The sequence below is a fragment of the Delphinapterus leucas genome, chromosome 18 (assembly GCF_059928025.1).
Source record: "Delphinapterus leucas isolate spDelLeu-1000000601 "Yukka" chromosome 18, BTC_Dleu_Yukka2, whole genome shotgun sequence".
Classification (NCBI taxonomy): domain Eukaryota; kingdom Metazoa; phylum Chordata; class Mammalia; order Artiodactyla; family Monodontidae; genus Delphinapterus; species Delphinapterus leucas.
Window position 1 is genome coordinate 11,230,400 of NC_143146.1, and position 18,013 is coordinate 11,248,412.

The 18,013-nt window shown below is 40.2% G+C and overlaps 1 protein-coding gene across 9 annotated transcripts in view; it reads right to left on the reverse strand.

The window, feature by feature from the left end:
* The window catches only part of CLYBL (citramalyl-CoA lyase), a 302,146-nt gene that overhangs the window by 52,858 nt on the left and 231,275 nt on the right, over window positions 1–18,013 (reverse strand). For 7 of the 9 annotated variants that reach the window (XR_016388643.1, XR_002645023.2, XR_016388644.1 and 4 more), the window contains exons 3-5: window positions 6,872–7,060; window positions 2,816–2,917; window positions 975–1,068 (exon numbers count right to left, since the gene is read on the reverse strand). Coding sequence is in view for 6 of the 9 variants with exons in the window: in XM_022576847.3 (XP_022432555.1) it covers window positions 975–1,068; window positions 2,816–2,917; window positions 6,872–7,060 (385 nt within the window). In the remaining 3 variants the exon portion in view is untranslated. The remainder of the gene's footprint in view (window positions 1–974; window positions 1,069–2,815; window positions 2,918–6,871; window positions 7,061–18,013) is intronic. The other 2 variants (XM_089899405.1, XM_089899407.1) reach the window with 2 other exon arrangements.

Consider the following 18,013-nt stretch of genomic DNA (forward strand, 5'->3'; position numbering starts at 1 on the left):
CAAAGATAGCACCATAAAAGGTAGCCAAACAGCTGTGCATGGAAATAGTTAACTTCCATCACTGAGCACAGAATTCGTGTGCTGTGGTTGTAATGCCATGTCATAACAGGTTCTGAGCCAAATACTGCAGCTTCAGGGTGTGGAAGGGGAACTTGGGGGAATGCAAGGACACTGATTTTGAGGGAGGCAGAAAGTGTCCACTGAGCTGTTGGATACACATAAGTCTCCTGGAAAGACTGGTTCCTCTTTTTCCCCCAGGAGTGGGGTAACTGTCACTGTTTATATTTGGGCCATATCACTGCTCAGGGAAAGCTCTTGCATTCAGGTCACTGGGAGTGGTGTTCTGAAAACACTTTGTGGCCTTGGCCTCTTTTCTAGATGCACTCACAGCCTCTAGTTAGTTATACATGCACCCAGACCAAAGACATAGTGCCCAAGGGATGGGGAAGATCAGTGAAAACAAGCATACTATCTCAATAAATATTTCATAATAAAGGGGTTCTGAAATATATTTTAGGGGGAATTTAAGATCTATTTTAAATTTTTACATACTTCCTTTAATGTAGAAAATGATTCATCAAAGCAATGTGAAACTGCCTTAAATTTGTGTTAGAAGCTTAGACAGCCGTCTGGCTGATGGGAAAACAACACATTTAAGCAACAGAGAGGCTGTTCACATAATGTAGCTATTATGAACACAGTAGACGTCATATATGCCTGAACATGTATGAGGCTACGACAGGCTTTTTATTAGTTATTTTATAAATGAACGGAAGTGATGATGTAGTGTTCTGGAAGAAGGACAGCTATGAGGTGCCCTAAATTATCAGGAAGTATTTCCCATTCAGCTGAAAAACCATTGTCATGGTTGGCAAATATATATTGTCATGTAAATGCCCATTCTTGAAGGGGCAAAGAAAAAATATATACACATATGCACAGAGAGAATGAGAAGAGAAACATGTCTTTGACACCTATGCTGGCGCGAAAGTCTTCTCCTCCAAAAACGACTGCATCTAGAAAAAGACCCACTTGAGGCCCGTTCTTTAGTGCTTCTTCACACACTGCCTGTAAAAGAGCAGAACAGAACCAGAGCTCACAGAAATGCACCCATTAGAGAGAAGCAGCATGGTATATTTCAGTAACAGAAAGCTCCACCTCTTAACACAGTTTAGCTGAAAGCAGTCCTGAAAATGCAGCCCCAATTCACCCCTTTCAAAAGGTATTTAATATTGTCCAAAGTAAGTATGTTGCATATATTTGCTTTGCTTAATGGATTATATTAATATAGTTAGTAGTATATATTAATACATTTATAATGTTCAAGTTTTAGTTCATCCAATCTTTAGAGAAACTTTCAAGTTAACTCATTTTGATTGGACTGTAAGTTATTTCTGTTCTTCCAAAATTTGTTTTTGCTTTAAGAGACCCTCCAACAATAAACATAAAACCACAGGAGAAAAGGAAAGAATTTAAAAATCAAACTAATTGGATTATTTGCATTGGGATCAAGATTTCTTAGTAAATGGTCTCAGGATTAAAGACAAACAATACAAAAATCTACAACTCCAGAGGGGAAAATAAAAATGCAATAAGTCATCCAAGATGTATGAATAAGCAACTTGGACATTTCTCTGTGAAATTAAAGATGAATGATAGTCATCTTAGACAGGACTGTGATGCTCCAAAGGTGGAGAGAAAGCATGCTAACATATGTGGGTGGGGAGGACATGAGGAACCGGCGAGGACACTGTTGATTAATTTCAGGGGCTGTGAGTGCTTCTAAGTGTATTATGGATAAAATGGCAAATCAGCGCTTAAAATGAAATCACTGTATGAATCTAGTTGCATCTAAGAAATATGCATTGACTATATTCCCAACGCATATAGGGCAGGCTGGAAGGATTCGTGCTTAGTGGTGTAAACACGCTGATCACGAGGCCTGAAGCAGCTCCCCAAACATTTGCACTCTGCCCCTCCTGCATAGGCCAGTAGGTCTCTCAAAGTTTCCTCTCGGAGCCTTTGCTCACATATTATCTCTCCAGTACAGTTCAACTATCTGTTTTTGTTTTTAGGTATTTCTTCTCTCCTGCCCTTGGTCCTGGGGTACTACAGTGATGATGTTCACAGGTCAGGTGGAACATGAGGCATATTTTGGAAAACAATTTAAATGGCCACTGATAAAGAGGAAGAAACAAGCTAGCTATGAATTCGCTAAGGCAAATAGTTTAATGCAGCCATACAATGGTGAAAATGCTTGGCTCAGCTAATCTTCCTGAATGTATATTAGGAAATATTTTATGTTCTAATGTGGCAAACTGAAATAATATAGTACAAATTAGTGTGTATACTAACTCAAAAATAGTAATCTTATGTATTAGACATTATAGATTATGTTGCTACAAAGAGGCCTGATAATTTCCCAATAAAAGGCAATTGTTACAAAAGAATAATTGAAAGTTAATTCGTAAGGGTGACAAATGTTCATGTACATTTATTCTATAAATGTAATAATTCACAGCAAAAATTTATATAGTGATTATTTAATTAAAATTAATGCCAGGAATATATAAATATTTCATTTAAATATTTAGGACGAGGAAGTTTTTCCTTGCTACTGCGTCTATTTCTTTGTTTTCTAAGATGCTCACAGCCTGGTTTTGGTTATTACAGATAATAAATGGTGCTCAAGGTTTACTTTGCTTATAAATCTTTCTAGAAAAATATTTTAAGTAGATGTTAAAGTTGAAAACAAAAGTTCTCTTTAGGTAATAAATAAAATACTAACTTACTAGCCACATTATGGTTTCCTTACCTTAAAATTGAGCAAACCCATTGCAGTTTCCACAAAAGGGATTAAATTCATAGGTTGTTCAAGTTTTCGGCCTTGTAAGTAGAATGAAAATTTGTCTGAAAACTAGAATAAAAAGTGTCATAGGTGACTAGTGGGGGAAAAAAAATGTACAATCATTGAACTGTAGAATAGAAGTAGTATTTAAGTCTTTGACCTGAGGAAGTAATATCCCAGCCTCTTTCATCCACACAAAGAATAAAAAAAAAAAAAAAAAAAACGGAAAAAACAGAGGAAAGACCAAAGAGAAAAGGTAACAAAGTTCCCAGCAAACTAAATAGTAAAACCTCAAGCATTAAAAATTGTTTTTTTTTCTGAAGGCGCAATTTGAGGCCTAGGAGTTAAGAGGTGGAAGGAGAGATTCTCAAGTTTAAATGCTTTCCTTGAAAAGGTTTTTACTTAAGGCCTCTCGCCTTCCCTTCGTTCAGTGCATGTGGCAGGCCCCTAAAACAATGAAGGCTTGCTCTACCTGCCATTCTGGTTTTGTTTCGGACCCTGCACAGACATCGGTGTAACTGTTCAGAAGCCTTCTACGTGGAATCCATATTATTCATTATAGCAACACTACCCTTTGTTCGGAGGTTTTTCTTCATAATTTTTTAGCTTACCTAGGAAGACCTTAAAAAGGAAGTTTAATTCTTTGAAGACCAAAGCTCGCCAATTTTTTCCATGAGACCAGTTCACAGCTAGCTCTGTGCTGCCAGTGGGGTAGCCCAAATTCCAAAATCTATCATCTGGAAACATACAAAAGCTCTTGCACAGATCTCCCCCCCACCCCTTTCAAAGGAGAAAAAAAAAAACCCCACCACACTCTAAATTGTAAATCTATTATGTCTATCTAGATCTAATAAGATGTGGGGAGATAAAAAAAAACACACAGGTACGAAAAAACTATTTTTGTAAATAAAGATAAAAACATATATATCCATTTTAAATTTAAGGAATATTCAGCCATTAATGGATATCAAAGGAAAAGGGAATTTTAATCATCTCTCCATTCAGTCTCAGTTGGGTAAATCATATCTAAGAGATTTGCATAAATATAAACCATCAAAGACTTTTCATCTTCAAAGGGGGTTTCAAGACCCTATAAGCTTTGTACTGTAATCATCGCAGGTCACCACCCTGCAGGAATAGGGCTGCTATGGCAACATAAAAAAACTAATGCTTAAGGCTTAGCATAATATTCTGACTAATAGAAAGGAAACTCATTTTAAAGGCTGGCAGCCTATTTACCAGAAGCAGGATTAGAGGTGTTATTTCCCCTTTTAGCTGCCCCCCCCCCACTGCCCGTGCAGCACCTCCCTCCCCAACCAAAAAAAATCTAATCACTGGGATCTTTAAAAAGCTTTTGAGCGATTTGCAGTAACTTTACAATTAGGCTAAAATAAATCACAGCTTTCAGTAATGAAGAATTATTCCCAGTTGCTCCCGCTGCCCCTCCCTTCCTCGACACCATGATCATCGCCTCCTTAGCAACTTTACAAGGGAAGGAATAACTCAACCAAAATAGCAAGAAGGAAGAGAAGGCTACAGTTTCAGGGGACAAAATGTATAGTATTCCACGAAAATGAAAATAAAACCTAATTTATGGCACATTTAAGCTAGAAAATGGGTGGTAAAATATTAGTGATTTTGGTGTTACCTGTGCACTGGAGGAATTTTGTTTTTCTTGTTAAAAAAAGGAAAACTTTCAGTGTTACTTGCCCCATTCTTTGTGATAATGGTTATAACCCCAAAAACTGTAGAGTTGAAAACTAGGTAAATCCTTTACAATATCCTTTACAACAGGGAATATCCCTGTTCCTAGTGTGAAAAATCTCTAACGCCTTTTGTTTTTAAGGCAATAGGGGCATATTTAAAAATTAAACATTCTAGCCCATCCTCCTCCTCCTCCTCCCCTTCTTTCTTAAAAAATTGCATTAAGTACTAACACAAAAGGTAACTAGTGGAGGAGTTTCAATTAATTTTTTCAAAAGGAGACGATTAAATGTTTCCGGCCTGGTAAAGTGTTCATTTCAGCGAGGTGGAGGGGACTGGGGGCGTGGGGGGAGGAAAAGAAGGGGGAAAATCACAAAGAGATTGGGGAGGAGATGAAGTAGCAGGGCTCAGCAATTCTTTCAATTCCAGTGCACACCCAATAGTGTGTTGGAAGAATGCACCCTGTTCGGGATTTGTGGGAGAATTGTCCCACGACAAAGGAGGCCGAGTCACGCTTGTTATAGTCCAATAAGCCGTGCCAGTCAAACAAGAACCCACACTAGCGACAAAAGGCCAGCAAGAGATTCTCACACAAAAGAAAACAAGGAAGCCCATCTTTCAGTTGTGCATCAGGCTCTGGGTTTTATGCTTCACATAAATACAAACGGAGAGGAAAAAATAAACAGCCCAAAAGACTTCTGTTAACTAGAAATCCTATTTAGATTTCGGTATGTTCCTCACATCCAAGGATTTAAAACAGTGAACAGAGGCCTTAGCTGAAGGCCGGGGTGAGCACTCCCCTCTCAAATGAGGGGTAATAACGGTGATAAATAGGCACTAACTATGAAACCAAAAGGGAACAGTGACTTCAGATTCCATTTCAATCAACTTAAGACACATTCGAATGGGGCAGGAACTCTTGAGGACATTAACCTGCTATCACTAGGATCTCCCAGCTCCTGAGGGGTGACCTTGCTGAGAAGAGCTCCAGTTTTGAAAGTAAATATGGGACCTTGAACGAAGGTCTTCAGGAAGACACCAATGCAGAGCTGACGGACAGAAAAATAATGGTAGCTATATGTGTAATTCTAAACTTTCTAGTAGCTACATTAAAAGAGTAAGATGAAACAGATGGTGAATTTAATAAGAGGTTTATTCAACCCAATATATCTGAAATATTATCATTTCAACATGTAATCAACATAAAAATTATTGAGATAATTTACATTCTTTTTTCGGGGGAAGGTGCTATGAAGTCTTCAAAGTCCCGTGTATCTTACAGCGCATCTCAATTTGGACTGGCCACATTTCAGGTGCTCCGTAGCTACATGTGGCAGGCAGCCATGGCACTGGAAAGCACAGAGCCAACATAGCTACATACACGGAAAAGGTGAGCAATGTATTTGGGTGCCACAACTAGAACTCGGCGTATTGCTACAGTTGTAGCCATAGACTCAGGGATCACCCTAGATGTGGCATCAAAATCACCACTGTCCACACGCCCTTACCATGCTTCCAGCACCTGGGTGCCACGGGCCCTCCTCTCAGGAGTGGCACAGTGGAACCGTACTGTATTCGGCAGAGATCTGCAGAATCACTGCAGCCCCTAAATAAAATCTAGCCTCACCCTGCAACCTCCACCCCACTTTAACAATTAAAACAATCATAGTATAATTAGGCCCATTTCAAAGTTTTCTTAAGTAATCTGACATGCCAAGGGTTTATTGGCTGAAAAGTCTGTCATGAAACAAACACACCTGTCAGCAATTTAAAAAGGATGAACTAGAAAACTGTTCAGGAAATAATATCTGTGCTAATTAAAACCACTAGTTAAAAGCTTCCTGTCTCTTCCTATAGTTGCCCCAAGGAGTGACCTTTTCCTCTCCTCCTCTAGGTTCATTTTTTCCTTTGCAGCTAATGTGCTTTCACTGTCTCTGATGACTTCAAATGAATCTGCCTAAGAGGTATGCAAATCACTGCTCTTCCAGGTGGAGGTTTAGGGCCTGGCTGGGTGTAGTCTCAGGTAAGCTGGTTTCCAGGGGCTGCTCTGGAGGAGGCTGTTCTGTCTAAACCACAGATCTGTTAAGGCAGCAGAAGCATCATTTCAAGTGCAGAGCTGTTCCAGTGAACACTTAGGCAAAGCCAGGTTCTCCTTGTGTGCAGGAAATGGTCTTTGGGACCTGCTCCTTTTTCTCAGTTCCCTTTCTCTCGGCTCTGTGTATGCATTTTCAAAACCTACAGCACCCAAATCCTTCCTTTCTGCTATTCCTTGTTAGCCTCTCCTGAGTTTTTAATTAAAGCAAAGCATGAGCTACTCACCCACTGGATTTCTTCAGGATCTTCTACCTTCGGGAGCATCAGGCTGGAAGGAAGGACCCGGGACCGCAGGAGGGCCTGCAGATCTTCTTCGGCCAGACCACTGGACACTGAGTTGATTCTTACACACTTTTCAGTTGGGCCCAGATCAAAGTCTTCAAGAGTTTTTACTATTCTCAATCGAGCTTCATCCTATGAGTGTAGATAAAATGTAACTCCTAAGTTTATTTATCATTGAGAAGAAACACAATCAAACTGTCTGTGAAACTCTTATGTGGATGGAGAGTCTGAGCACCATTACGATGTCTACTATGTCCACCAAATAACTGGTATTTGAAATGAGTTGTCCAGTCTGATGGGCAAGTGACTGATTTCCAGACTTCACTCAAGATGACTATAGCAGAGATGAAAGCCATTGTAATGCACGTTGGTGAAACTCTAAATAGTGGTCTCAGGACTTCCCTGGTAACACACTGTTAAGAATCTGCCTGCCACTGCAGGGGACATTGGTTCGATCCCTGGTCCGGGAAGATCCCACATGTCGCGGAGCCACTAAGTCCGTGTGCCACAACTACTGAGCCTGCACTCTAGAGCCTGCGAGCCACAACTACTGAAGCCCGTGCGCCTAGAGCCTGTGCTCCGCAACAAGAGAAGCCCGTGCACTGCAAGGAAGAGTAGCCCCCGCTCGCCACAACTAGAGAAAGCCTGTGTGCAGCCACGAAGACCCAACGCAGCCAAAAATAAATAAATAAATAAATAAATAGTGTTCTCAATTTGTGCATTAGCATTACTTTCCATTGGAAAGGTAAAATAACTAATAGGTAACATTTATTGAGCATTTACTAAGCACCAGGCATGGTGCTAAGTGCTCTACCTGCATTTTCTCATTGAATAAATACAAGAAACTAGAAACACATTGAAACTACAAGAAATTATGGATTAATGGTAGTCTGGACTGCCAGCATATTCACATTAGGGAAAAAAATAAGGATTTGTTTTTCTCTTTCCACATGTGTCATGCTATTTTTATTCACTTAAAAATTTTTTTGCAACTGAGTTGAATCTTAACATTCAATTAAGAAGGCACTCACAGGAAAATGACACTTCACACTACAAAAAAGCTCCAGCTTATTCAGATGGAAGGCAATAATATCACCAAGAAATCCCTTCATGAAGTGGTGGACAAATACATTTTTTTCTTTGATTTGGCAGGCTTTGCTCCACAGTTAAGAAAAGCTGAAGGTTGAAAGTCTGATTCAGTATTTGAATTGTCCCCAGAAAAACTGTATAAAACCAAACATGTTATTTACTGGCTTTGCGTTGGGGTGATGAAGCGGGGACAGGGGTTGGGGAGAGAGGAGTGCACTTGGGGCGTGGGGGTCGGAATCAAGGGAAAGAAAGCCCTTGAGGTCATTACTTCCTGCCAATTTCAGTTTCAAAACCAAATTCCTCCAACTTGCCAACAGCCCTCAACAAATTCTCATGGTCAGAATGAACACTTATCAAAAGTAGCTTCATTTGGGAAGGGCTTTTATGATACTAATAAAACTTTAAAGCTTCTCACTGCTGATGAATGTAGTTTGGAAAAAAAGGTCTTAACAATATATGGCCATTTGGATAGCAGTTGTTATCTAGGAAAATAATAAACCAAAGCAGAGAGAAAAAATAATTATTTGAGCCAATATTGAGTTGAAGTCCAATCAAGGAGACAAGCCAAGACAGTAGATTTAAACCAGGCGGATGTAGGTCTATGACCGGGTGGAAGCAGGGAAGGCCTCCAAATGTGGTCTGAGTTAAACAGTGTGAGGAAAACAGCTTAGAGTTGTCAAGTCGGATGGACGCAGAGTACATAGGAGCAGTCTGAGACAGCTCTGTGGAGTCCTGATTTACTGAGCTCTGACTGCCAATAATTATGCCAAGCTTAGACAAAAGCAAGAGAGAGCTCATGCCAGCTAAAGTGAGGAAGGATGCAGCCAACAGTGGCTTGGTTCCACACCTTGCTGTGGGCTGTCCCACAGCAATAAAATGCATCCACTTGCTCTGTCATGCCCTCTCGCTGCAGCCACAGGATAGGAAGATCCTGAAGGTGAAGGTCAGAAGTCAACTCATCAACTCAGTAGTATGGTTCCAAGGCCATCGACAGCTGTCGAGAGAAATGCTTCCTGTGTGTATCTAGATCTATAGCCTCAAAGAACCCAAGATGTGCTATGCTCCATGCAGCCTGGCACAGCTACAAACCCGGGATGGCTTCAGCTCAGAAAAGTTTCAACTTCCAGGTTTCCTTTCAAGGGCAGGTTGGGCTTGTAAAGGGTCTGCTGGGACAAAGTGAATGGGAAATGGAAGGGAACTAACTAGATCGTTTGGGCTGAAGTGCATTTTAAAACTTGAGTTATTTAAGGGACTTTCCTGGTGGCGCAGTGGTTAAGAATCCTCCTGTCAATACAGCGGACACGGGGTTGAGCCCTGGTCCGGGAAGATCCCACATGCCGTGGAGCAACTAAGTCCGCGAACCACAACTACTGAGCCCGCGTGCCTAGAGCCCAAGCTCCACAGCAAGAGAAGTCACCGCAATGAGAAGCCCGCGCGCTGCAACAAAGAGTAGCTCCTGCTCGCCGGAACTAGAGCAAGCCCGCGCACAGCAACGAAGACCCAACGCAGCCAAGAATAATTAAATAAGTAAATAAATTTATTTTTTAAAAACCCAAAAAACTTGAGTTACTTGAATCATCACCTCCATCCTCTAGTTTAATCTGCATGTGCGCTCAAGGACGCAGCATCCCTGGCAACATCAGCTTCCTAAATTGTTCATGTTGGTGTCAAACAAAATCTGACCTCTAAGCTGTTCAGTTGTTTCACTTGGATTCGAAGGGGACTGTTTGTTCAAAGCTCATGTTCTAAACCTGTTTGTGATTTTTATGTAAAGTCAGATTGCCATGGTTTCAGCACATTCCGGTTTACTTAGTAAAATTCAGCCCTTGTGAAATTGGCTGCAAATGAAGTACCCCATTCCAATTTTAGGCATAATCTGATTAGTACTTTTCATGCTGTAATAATGAGCAGTGAATACTCAGCATTTTATTAGACTTTTTTTCCTCTTTCTGGCTCAGAATTAAAACCAAGTTCTTTCCACTTCATCATTCTGTACCTTTCCAAAAAAAGATGATGGCTTTGGAGGTATATTGCCATACAACACCCTTATTAACGGGCTGTTGCTTGTGACAATTTACATAAGTGAAGTGTGCATCCCTCTGCTGTGTATCCCAAAATATCCAACAACTTCACTGAATTTACACCAACCAACAAGCATGTTGATTTTTTTTTCTTTTTGGTATTTTAATGGTGAAATATGTTACTATGCTAGCAAACACACCCATGCCATCTGTTGGGTGAGAGGAAGGCAGTTTCTAAGAACAATTAAATTTAGTTCTGGGTCTTCAGCTAGAGAGAGCCACAGTCCACCAGTTGTGAAAAGAAAGAAATTCTGTTCATGCTGTTCTCTCTCTATCACAGGCCCTACGTCTTGCTACCGTGTCTCTTACATCTCTCTCATCTCCATCACCTCGCTCCCTTCACACTTTCACTCTCTTTTTCTTTGGCTCCTGTTTGGCCCTGACCATCCTTCCAAGTGCCATCTCATTAGCGGGATTAGTAAGACTCGGCCTGGCAGACACCACCTTCTCAGAAGGGCTATCCAGGTGATCTGCTGAGATTATTGGGAGGTAAATGCTCCCTGGAGAAAGAAGGAAAAGGAAATGAAGGCAAAAAGAGGCCACTCAAAAACAACTGTTTTTGGGGGTTGGGTGGTCTTACATTCTGGAAGCAAAACAGGTTGTTCAAAATGGAGTTTAGAAGGAACTGCACTCTAAACGTGTTAACACTGCAGGACAGCCTTGGTAAGCATTTCTCAGTGTAGGATGAACTTGTCCTCCTAAAATCTGACAACCTGAAAAGAGGGAATAATGAATGTAAGGCCTTCCTCGACAGTTACATGAGATTTTTGCAGAGACTAATTATCTTTGGGTGTTTGTAGCATGTTTGATTCCAGAGGTGGGCTCTGCAAAGGCCACAAAGAAAGTTGGCACAGGTCAGACTCTTCACAGGCCCTGGTCCTAAAAGGTGGTATTACCAAAGTTCCCACATTCAACTGATATTTCGTGCCATGGGCTGTGGTCAGTGCAGTGGACTGGTGGCTAATAAACTTGTCCTTATACATAAGCCACCATATTATGTGACTCTGTCTGGGCCAGGAACCAAGGCGTGCTATGATTTCAGAGACCGGATTCTTATCACCTGGGGAAGAGACATGCTCTGCTGACGTAAGAAAGTGGATAAATCAACCATCACCGAGACCTGCAGACTCTGAAATTAAAGGAGAAAATATGCGTGCCGTTGGTTCAATTGGCACCCATTAAAGCTAATAACTAATCAGCCTTGCAAGTTTCTAGCTCAGAATGATCAAATCTGCAAAGAAAACAACATCCGTCCACTTTTACACTCCAGTGGAAGAGGTGGTCCCTCGCGGCGGGGCGGCACAGTCTCGCCATCTGGAGAATAAATCGAGTGTGAAGTACAGTATAGTTTGGGACCAAGCTCCGTGGCAGCAGCTCAGCAGTCAGTTCATTAGTTCCAAACTTCCAGGGATTAGAGCGACATCAATTCTACTGTCGGATAGGAAGAGACAGACAGGATACGAGATTCAAGGAGGATTGTGACAACCAGGAGGAGCCCCTTGGGCTTATTTATAAAACTACAAAGTATAAACATACCCAAATAAGTGTCTTAAATAATAGCATTATTACAGTTTCATAACATCTGAATTAACACCCTTCTCTTCTTCCACCTCCACTCCGAAACCCTGTATGTTAATAACATATAATGTTTTCAGATGAAGTCGCCAAGACGACCCTGAATGCAACAGGAGCAGTGAGAAAGCTGTGCGGCCGAAACAAGACTTGGGAGTTAAGAAGTACAGAATATTTTCTAGGCTCTGGGGAGATGCATAACCTCTGTGATTTTTAAAAATGAGCAATTACTATTTTCATCCTACAAAAGGCAAATTGCCATGCCAATACGCAAAAACACTAGTGAATTCTGTCTTTTCTGAATTTGTCCATCTCACCTCACTTTGATTTCATCTTATTCATAAAATGATGTCATAAGCATGGATTGGAATGGGCAAAAGGCCCTGATATTGTCATCTATATAAAATTATTTTTTTTGAAAATTTTGAGATAATTTGGTTTAAAATAAAAAGTTCTGATGTATTGTTCCATTTAAGGATCTCCCTTTTCATATAAGTTCTTTTTATACACTAATATTAAAAAACAGAAGTGCTTGTGACAAAGTCATCATTAGAAAATTACTGTATTTTTCTTACAAATGTATAAAATGTATTATAATCACAGAGACTGCTGTAGTTACTGCATTAGAAAAAAAGCCAAATTCTCATTGATTATTACAACCTGGTAGTGTTTCTTTAGGTAAGATGGTAGTGTTGAGTTTTCTAACCCCCCAAAAATCTTGGTTTGCCTGGTGTTTTTTTTAACCTTTTTTTTTTTTTTTTGGCTGCACCATGTGTGGCATGCGGGATCTTAGTTCTCAGACCAGGGATTGAACCCACGCCCCCCTGCAATGGAAGCACAGTTTTAACCACTGGACCACCAGGGAAGCCCCTTGGTTTGCCTGTTTTTGAAAAAAGAAAATCTACAGCAATATTGAACATACCATGAGTTAACTGGTTAAAATTTCATTCATCAATAACACCAAAAGCACTGGTAACAAAAGAAAAAATAAATTGAACTTCATGAAAAATTTAAAATGTTGTGCATCAAAAGATACTTTCAACAGAGTAAAAAGGCAACCCACAGAATGGGAGACAATATTTGCAAATCATATGTCTGATAAAGGAATATATATTCAGAACATATATAGAGCTTCTAAAACTCAGCACCAAAAAAACAAACACCACAATTCAAAAATGGGCAGAGGACTTGAACAGACATTTCTCCTAAGAAGATATAAAAATGGACAACGAGCACATGAAAAGATGTTCAATATCATTAATCATTAGGGAAATGCAAGTCAAAACTACGAGACACCACTTAACACCCATTAGGATGGCTACTGTCAAAAAAACAGAAAAAAACAAGGGTTGGAGAGGATGTGGAGAAATTGGAACCCTTGTGCACTGTTGGTGGGAATGTAAAATGGTGCAGCCGCTATAGAAAATAGCATGGCAGTTCCTCAAAAAATTAAAAATAGGACTTCTTTGGTGGTGCAGTGGTTAAGAATCTGCCTGCCTGTGCAGGGGACATGGGTTCGAGCCCTGGTCAGGGAAGATCCCACATGCCGCGGAGCAACTAAGCCCGTGCACTGCAACTACTGAGCCTGCGCTCTAGAGCCCACGTGCCACAACTACTGAAGTCCGCGCGCCTAGAGCCCCTGCTCCATAACAAGGGAAGGCACCTCAATGAGAAGCCCGCGCACCACAACAAAGAGTAGCCCTGCTCGCCGCAACTAGAGAAAGCCTGAGTGCAGCAACGAAGACCCAACACAGCCAAAATAAATAAATAAGTACAATAAATTTATTAAAAAAAAAATTAAAAATAGAATTAACATATGATGCAGCAATTCCACTTCTGGGTATATACCCAAAAGCGCTGAAAGCAGGTCTCGAAGAAATTATTTGTACACCAATTTTTATAGCAGCATTATTCACAATAGCTAAAATGTGGAAGTAAACCAAGTGTCCACTGACAGAAGAATGGATAAGCAAAATGTGTTAAATATGTGCAATGGAATATTGTTCAGGTTTAAAAAGGAAGGAAATTCTGACACATGCTACAACATGGATAAACCTGCTGTGTTAAGTGAAGACATTATGCTAAGTGAAATAAGCCAGTTACAAAAGGACAACAGTGTGAATATATTTAATAACCACTTAATGGTACACTTAAAAATGGCTAAGATGGTAAACTTTATATTTTATCACAATAAAAAATGAGGAAAATGTTCATTTATTGATTTCATCCCACAAGTTATTACACTCTAGGCATTCTGTTTACTCTGAAACTGTAGACTTTGGTAGAGCAAAGTTTCTGATATGCTAATTATGAAAGATCCTTTAAAACACAGGTTTATTAAAATGCCAAATCAGCTTTCATTCAAAGGACTAAGAAGGCTCAGGATGTGTATGGGTGGATACACTGGCATACAAGTACAAGTAGCTCTTTGAGTCTCTGTTTTCAGTTCTTTTGGGTATATACCTAGGAGTAGAATTGCTGGGCCATTTAGTAATTCTATGTTTAGCTTTTTGAAGAACTGCCAAACTGTTTTCCAAAGTGGTTGTACCACATTTTACATTTCCCACCAACACTGTATCAGAGTTCCAAATTTTTCCACACTCTTGCCAACACTTGTTATTTTTCATTTTATTTGTTTTTGATAATAGCCATCCCAGTAGATGTGATATGGTATCTCGTTGTGGTTTTGATTTGCATTTCTCTAATGATTAATGATGCTGAGCATCTTTTTATGTGCTTACTGGCCATCAGTATACAGATCTTCCTTGACTTATGATGGAGTCATGTCCCGATAAACACACTGTAAGCTGAAAATATAATAAGCTGAAAATGCATTTATACACCTAACCTACTGAACATTATAGCTCAGCCTAGCCTACCTTAAATGTGCTCTGAACACATATTAGCTTACAGTTGCGCAAAGTCATCTAAACATGAATATCTCACGTAATTTATTGACTACTGTCCTAAATGTGAAAAACTGAATGGTTGTCTGGGTAGAGACTGATTGCCAGTGCATCGATTGTTGACCCTCGTGATCACATTGCTGATGGGAGCTGTGGTTCACTGCTGCTGCCCAGCATCACGAGACAGGATCGGACCACATATCACTAGACCAAGAAAAGACCAAAATTCAGTACTCAAAGTATGGTTTCTACTGAACGTGTACTGCTTTCACACCATCATAAAGCTGAACCATTGTAAGTCAGGGACCATCTGTACCTTCTTTGGAGAAATGTCTATTCTAGTCCTAAATTTAAAAAAAAATGGGTTGTTTGTCTTTTGGTTGTTGGGTTATGAGTGTTCTTTATATATTCTAGATACTTAATCCGTATCAGATATATATGATTCACAAATATTTTCTCCCCTTCTGTAGGTTGTCATTTCACTTTTTTTTTTTTTTGGCCACACCATGCAGCTCGTGGCATCTTAGTTCCCCAACCAGGGATCGAACCTGCATCCTCGGCAATGAAAGCACAGAGTCTTAACCACTGAACCACTGGGGAATTCCCTATCATTTCACTTTCTTTTTTTTTTTTTTTATGTGCAAATGATGTGACCAACAAGGGCTTTATTTCCAAAATATATAAACAGCTCACACAAATCAATAATAAAAATCCAAACCCAATCAAAAAAATGGGCAGAAGATCTACATAGATATTTCTTTAAAAAAGACATACAGATGGCCAAAAAGCACATGAAAATATGCTCAAAAACTATTAGAGGGGGCTTCGCTGGTGGCGCAGTGGTTGGGAGTCCGCCTGCCGATGCAGGGGACGCGGGTTCGTGCCCCGGTCCGGGAGGATCCCGCGTGCCGCGGAGCGGCTGGGCCTGTGGGCCATGGCCGCTGAGCCTGCGCTCCGCAACGGGTAGAGGCCACGGCGGTGAGAGGCCCGCGTACCGCAAAAACAAAACAAAAAAAAAAACAAAAAAAAAAAACAAAACAAACAAAAAAAAAAACTATTAGAGGAATGCAAATCAAAATTACAATGATGTATCACCCCACACCCGTCAGAATGGCTATCATCAGAAAGTCTACAAATAATAAATGCTGGAGAGGGTGTAGGAATGTAAATTAGTTACAGCCACTGTGGAAAACAGTATGGAGGTTCCTTTAAAAGATAAAAATAGAGTTACCATATGATCCAGCAATCCCACTCCTGGGCATATATCTAGAGAAAACCATGATTTGAAAAGATACATGCACCCCAATGTTCACTGCAGTGCTGTTAACAATAGCCAAGACATGGAAGCAACCTAAATGTCCATGGACACATGAATGGATAACAAAGATGTGGTACATATATACAATGGAATATTACTCATCCACAAAAAAGCATGAAATAATGCCATTTGCAGCAACATGGATGGACCTAGAGATTATCATACTAAGTGAAGCCAGGCAGAGAAAGACAAATGTTGTATCACTTATATGTGGAATCTAAAAAATAGTACAAATGAACTTGTTTACAAAACAGAAGCAGACTCAGAAACACAGAAAACAAACTTATGGGTACCAAAGGGGGGCAGGTGGGTGCATAAATTGGGAGTATGGGGTTAACAGATGCACACTACTATATATAAAACAGATAAACAACAAGGTCCCACTGCATAGCACAGGGAACTATATTCAATACCTTATAAGAAATTATAATGGAAAAGAATAGAAAAAATATAGATATATACATATGTATGTATAATGAAATCACTTTGTCGTATACCTGAAACTAACACAATATTGTAAATCACCTATACCTCAATGAAAAAAATAATAATCTCTCTTCAAATCTAAAAACAAAACAAAACAGGTTTAGTGGAAGTAAGTATGAAAGAGCAGCAATGGTAGGAGGCTGTGCTCAGAGCAGAGTATTGGCTCTCACAGGTGGTGTAGATGATATCCAAGGAGTTTGTGGCTAAAGGGGGGTGAAGGTAAAGGTCATTGTTTGGAATTGTGGTCAAGGAATTGCGAGGAGGTTATGGTTGCTTATCCACACGATGCCCAATTATCTCTCAATATGAGGACCAGGAAATGAGGTGGAGAGGAAGACTCAGTTGCAAAGCCCCCACTGGATGCAGGAGAGTAACTGGGAAGCTGGTCACACAGCCCCACCCCGGGCTTTCCCAGGATCCCCCAACCCTCTTTCTCCCAGTTCTTGCTAGCTCACATCTAACCCCACTCTAACCTACTTTTCCTTCCAAATTCAGAAATCGGGGGAAAAAAAGCAAAGAAAAATGCCTTACTGTTTCCCAGCAGCACCTCACATACATGCCTTGGGTGCCTACTAAGCACCCAAGCCATGTAAATAATACGAAGAGGCTAAAACACTCCTCCTGTCCCAACACCTTGCAATACAGGTGAACAGATAAAAACATGGGTACAAACACTACATACTAATGTCACTGAAGCAGTGTGACATTAAATATTTATGTATATGACACTCCTCCACAAATAGCAAATGTGAAATAAAAGACAGTCAACAGATAACTTTTGTTTATCTCGGTGTCATTTCTTTTTTTTTTTTTTTAACATCTTCATTGGAGTATAACTGCTTTACAATGGTGTGTTAGTTTCTGCTTTATAACAAAGTGAATCAGTTATACATACATATGTTCCCATATCTCTTCCCTCTTGCGTCTCCCTCCCTCCCACCCTCCCTATCCCACCCCTCTAGGTGGTCACAAAGCATCGAGCTGATCTCCCTGTGCTATGCGGCTGCTTCCGACTAGCTATCTATTTTACATTTGGTAGTGTATATATGTCCATACCACTCTCTCACTTTGTCACAGCTTACCCTTCCCCCTCCCCATATCCTCAAGTCCATTCTCTAGTAGGTCTGTGTCTTTATTTCCATCTTACCCCTAGGTTCTTCATGACCTTTTTTTTTTTTCTTAGATTCCGTATATATGTGTTAGCATACGGTATTTGTTTTTCTCTTTCTGACTTACTTCACTCTGTATGACAGACTCTAGGTATACAGATTGCCAACAAACACATGAAAGAATGCTCAACATCATCAATCATTAGAGAAATTCAAATCAAAACTACAATGAGATATCATCTCACCCCGGTCAGAATGGCCATCATCAAAAAATCCAGAAACAATAAATGTTGGAGAGGGTGTGGCAAAAAAGGAACCCTCCTGCACTGTTGGTGGGAATGTAAATTGATACAGCCACTATGGAGAACAGTATAGAGGTTCCTTAAAAAACTACAAATAGCACTACCATATGACCCAACAAATCCACTACTGGGCATATACCCTGAGAAAACCACAATTCAAAAAGAGTCATGTACCACAATGTTCATTGCAGCTCTATTTACAATAGCCAGGACATGGAAGCA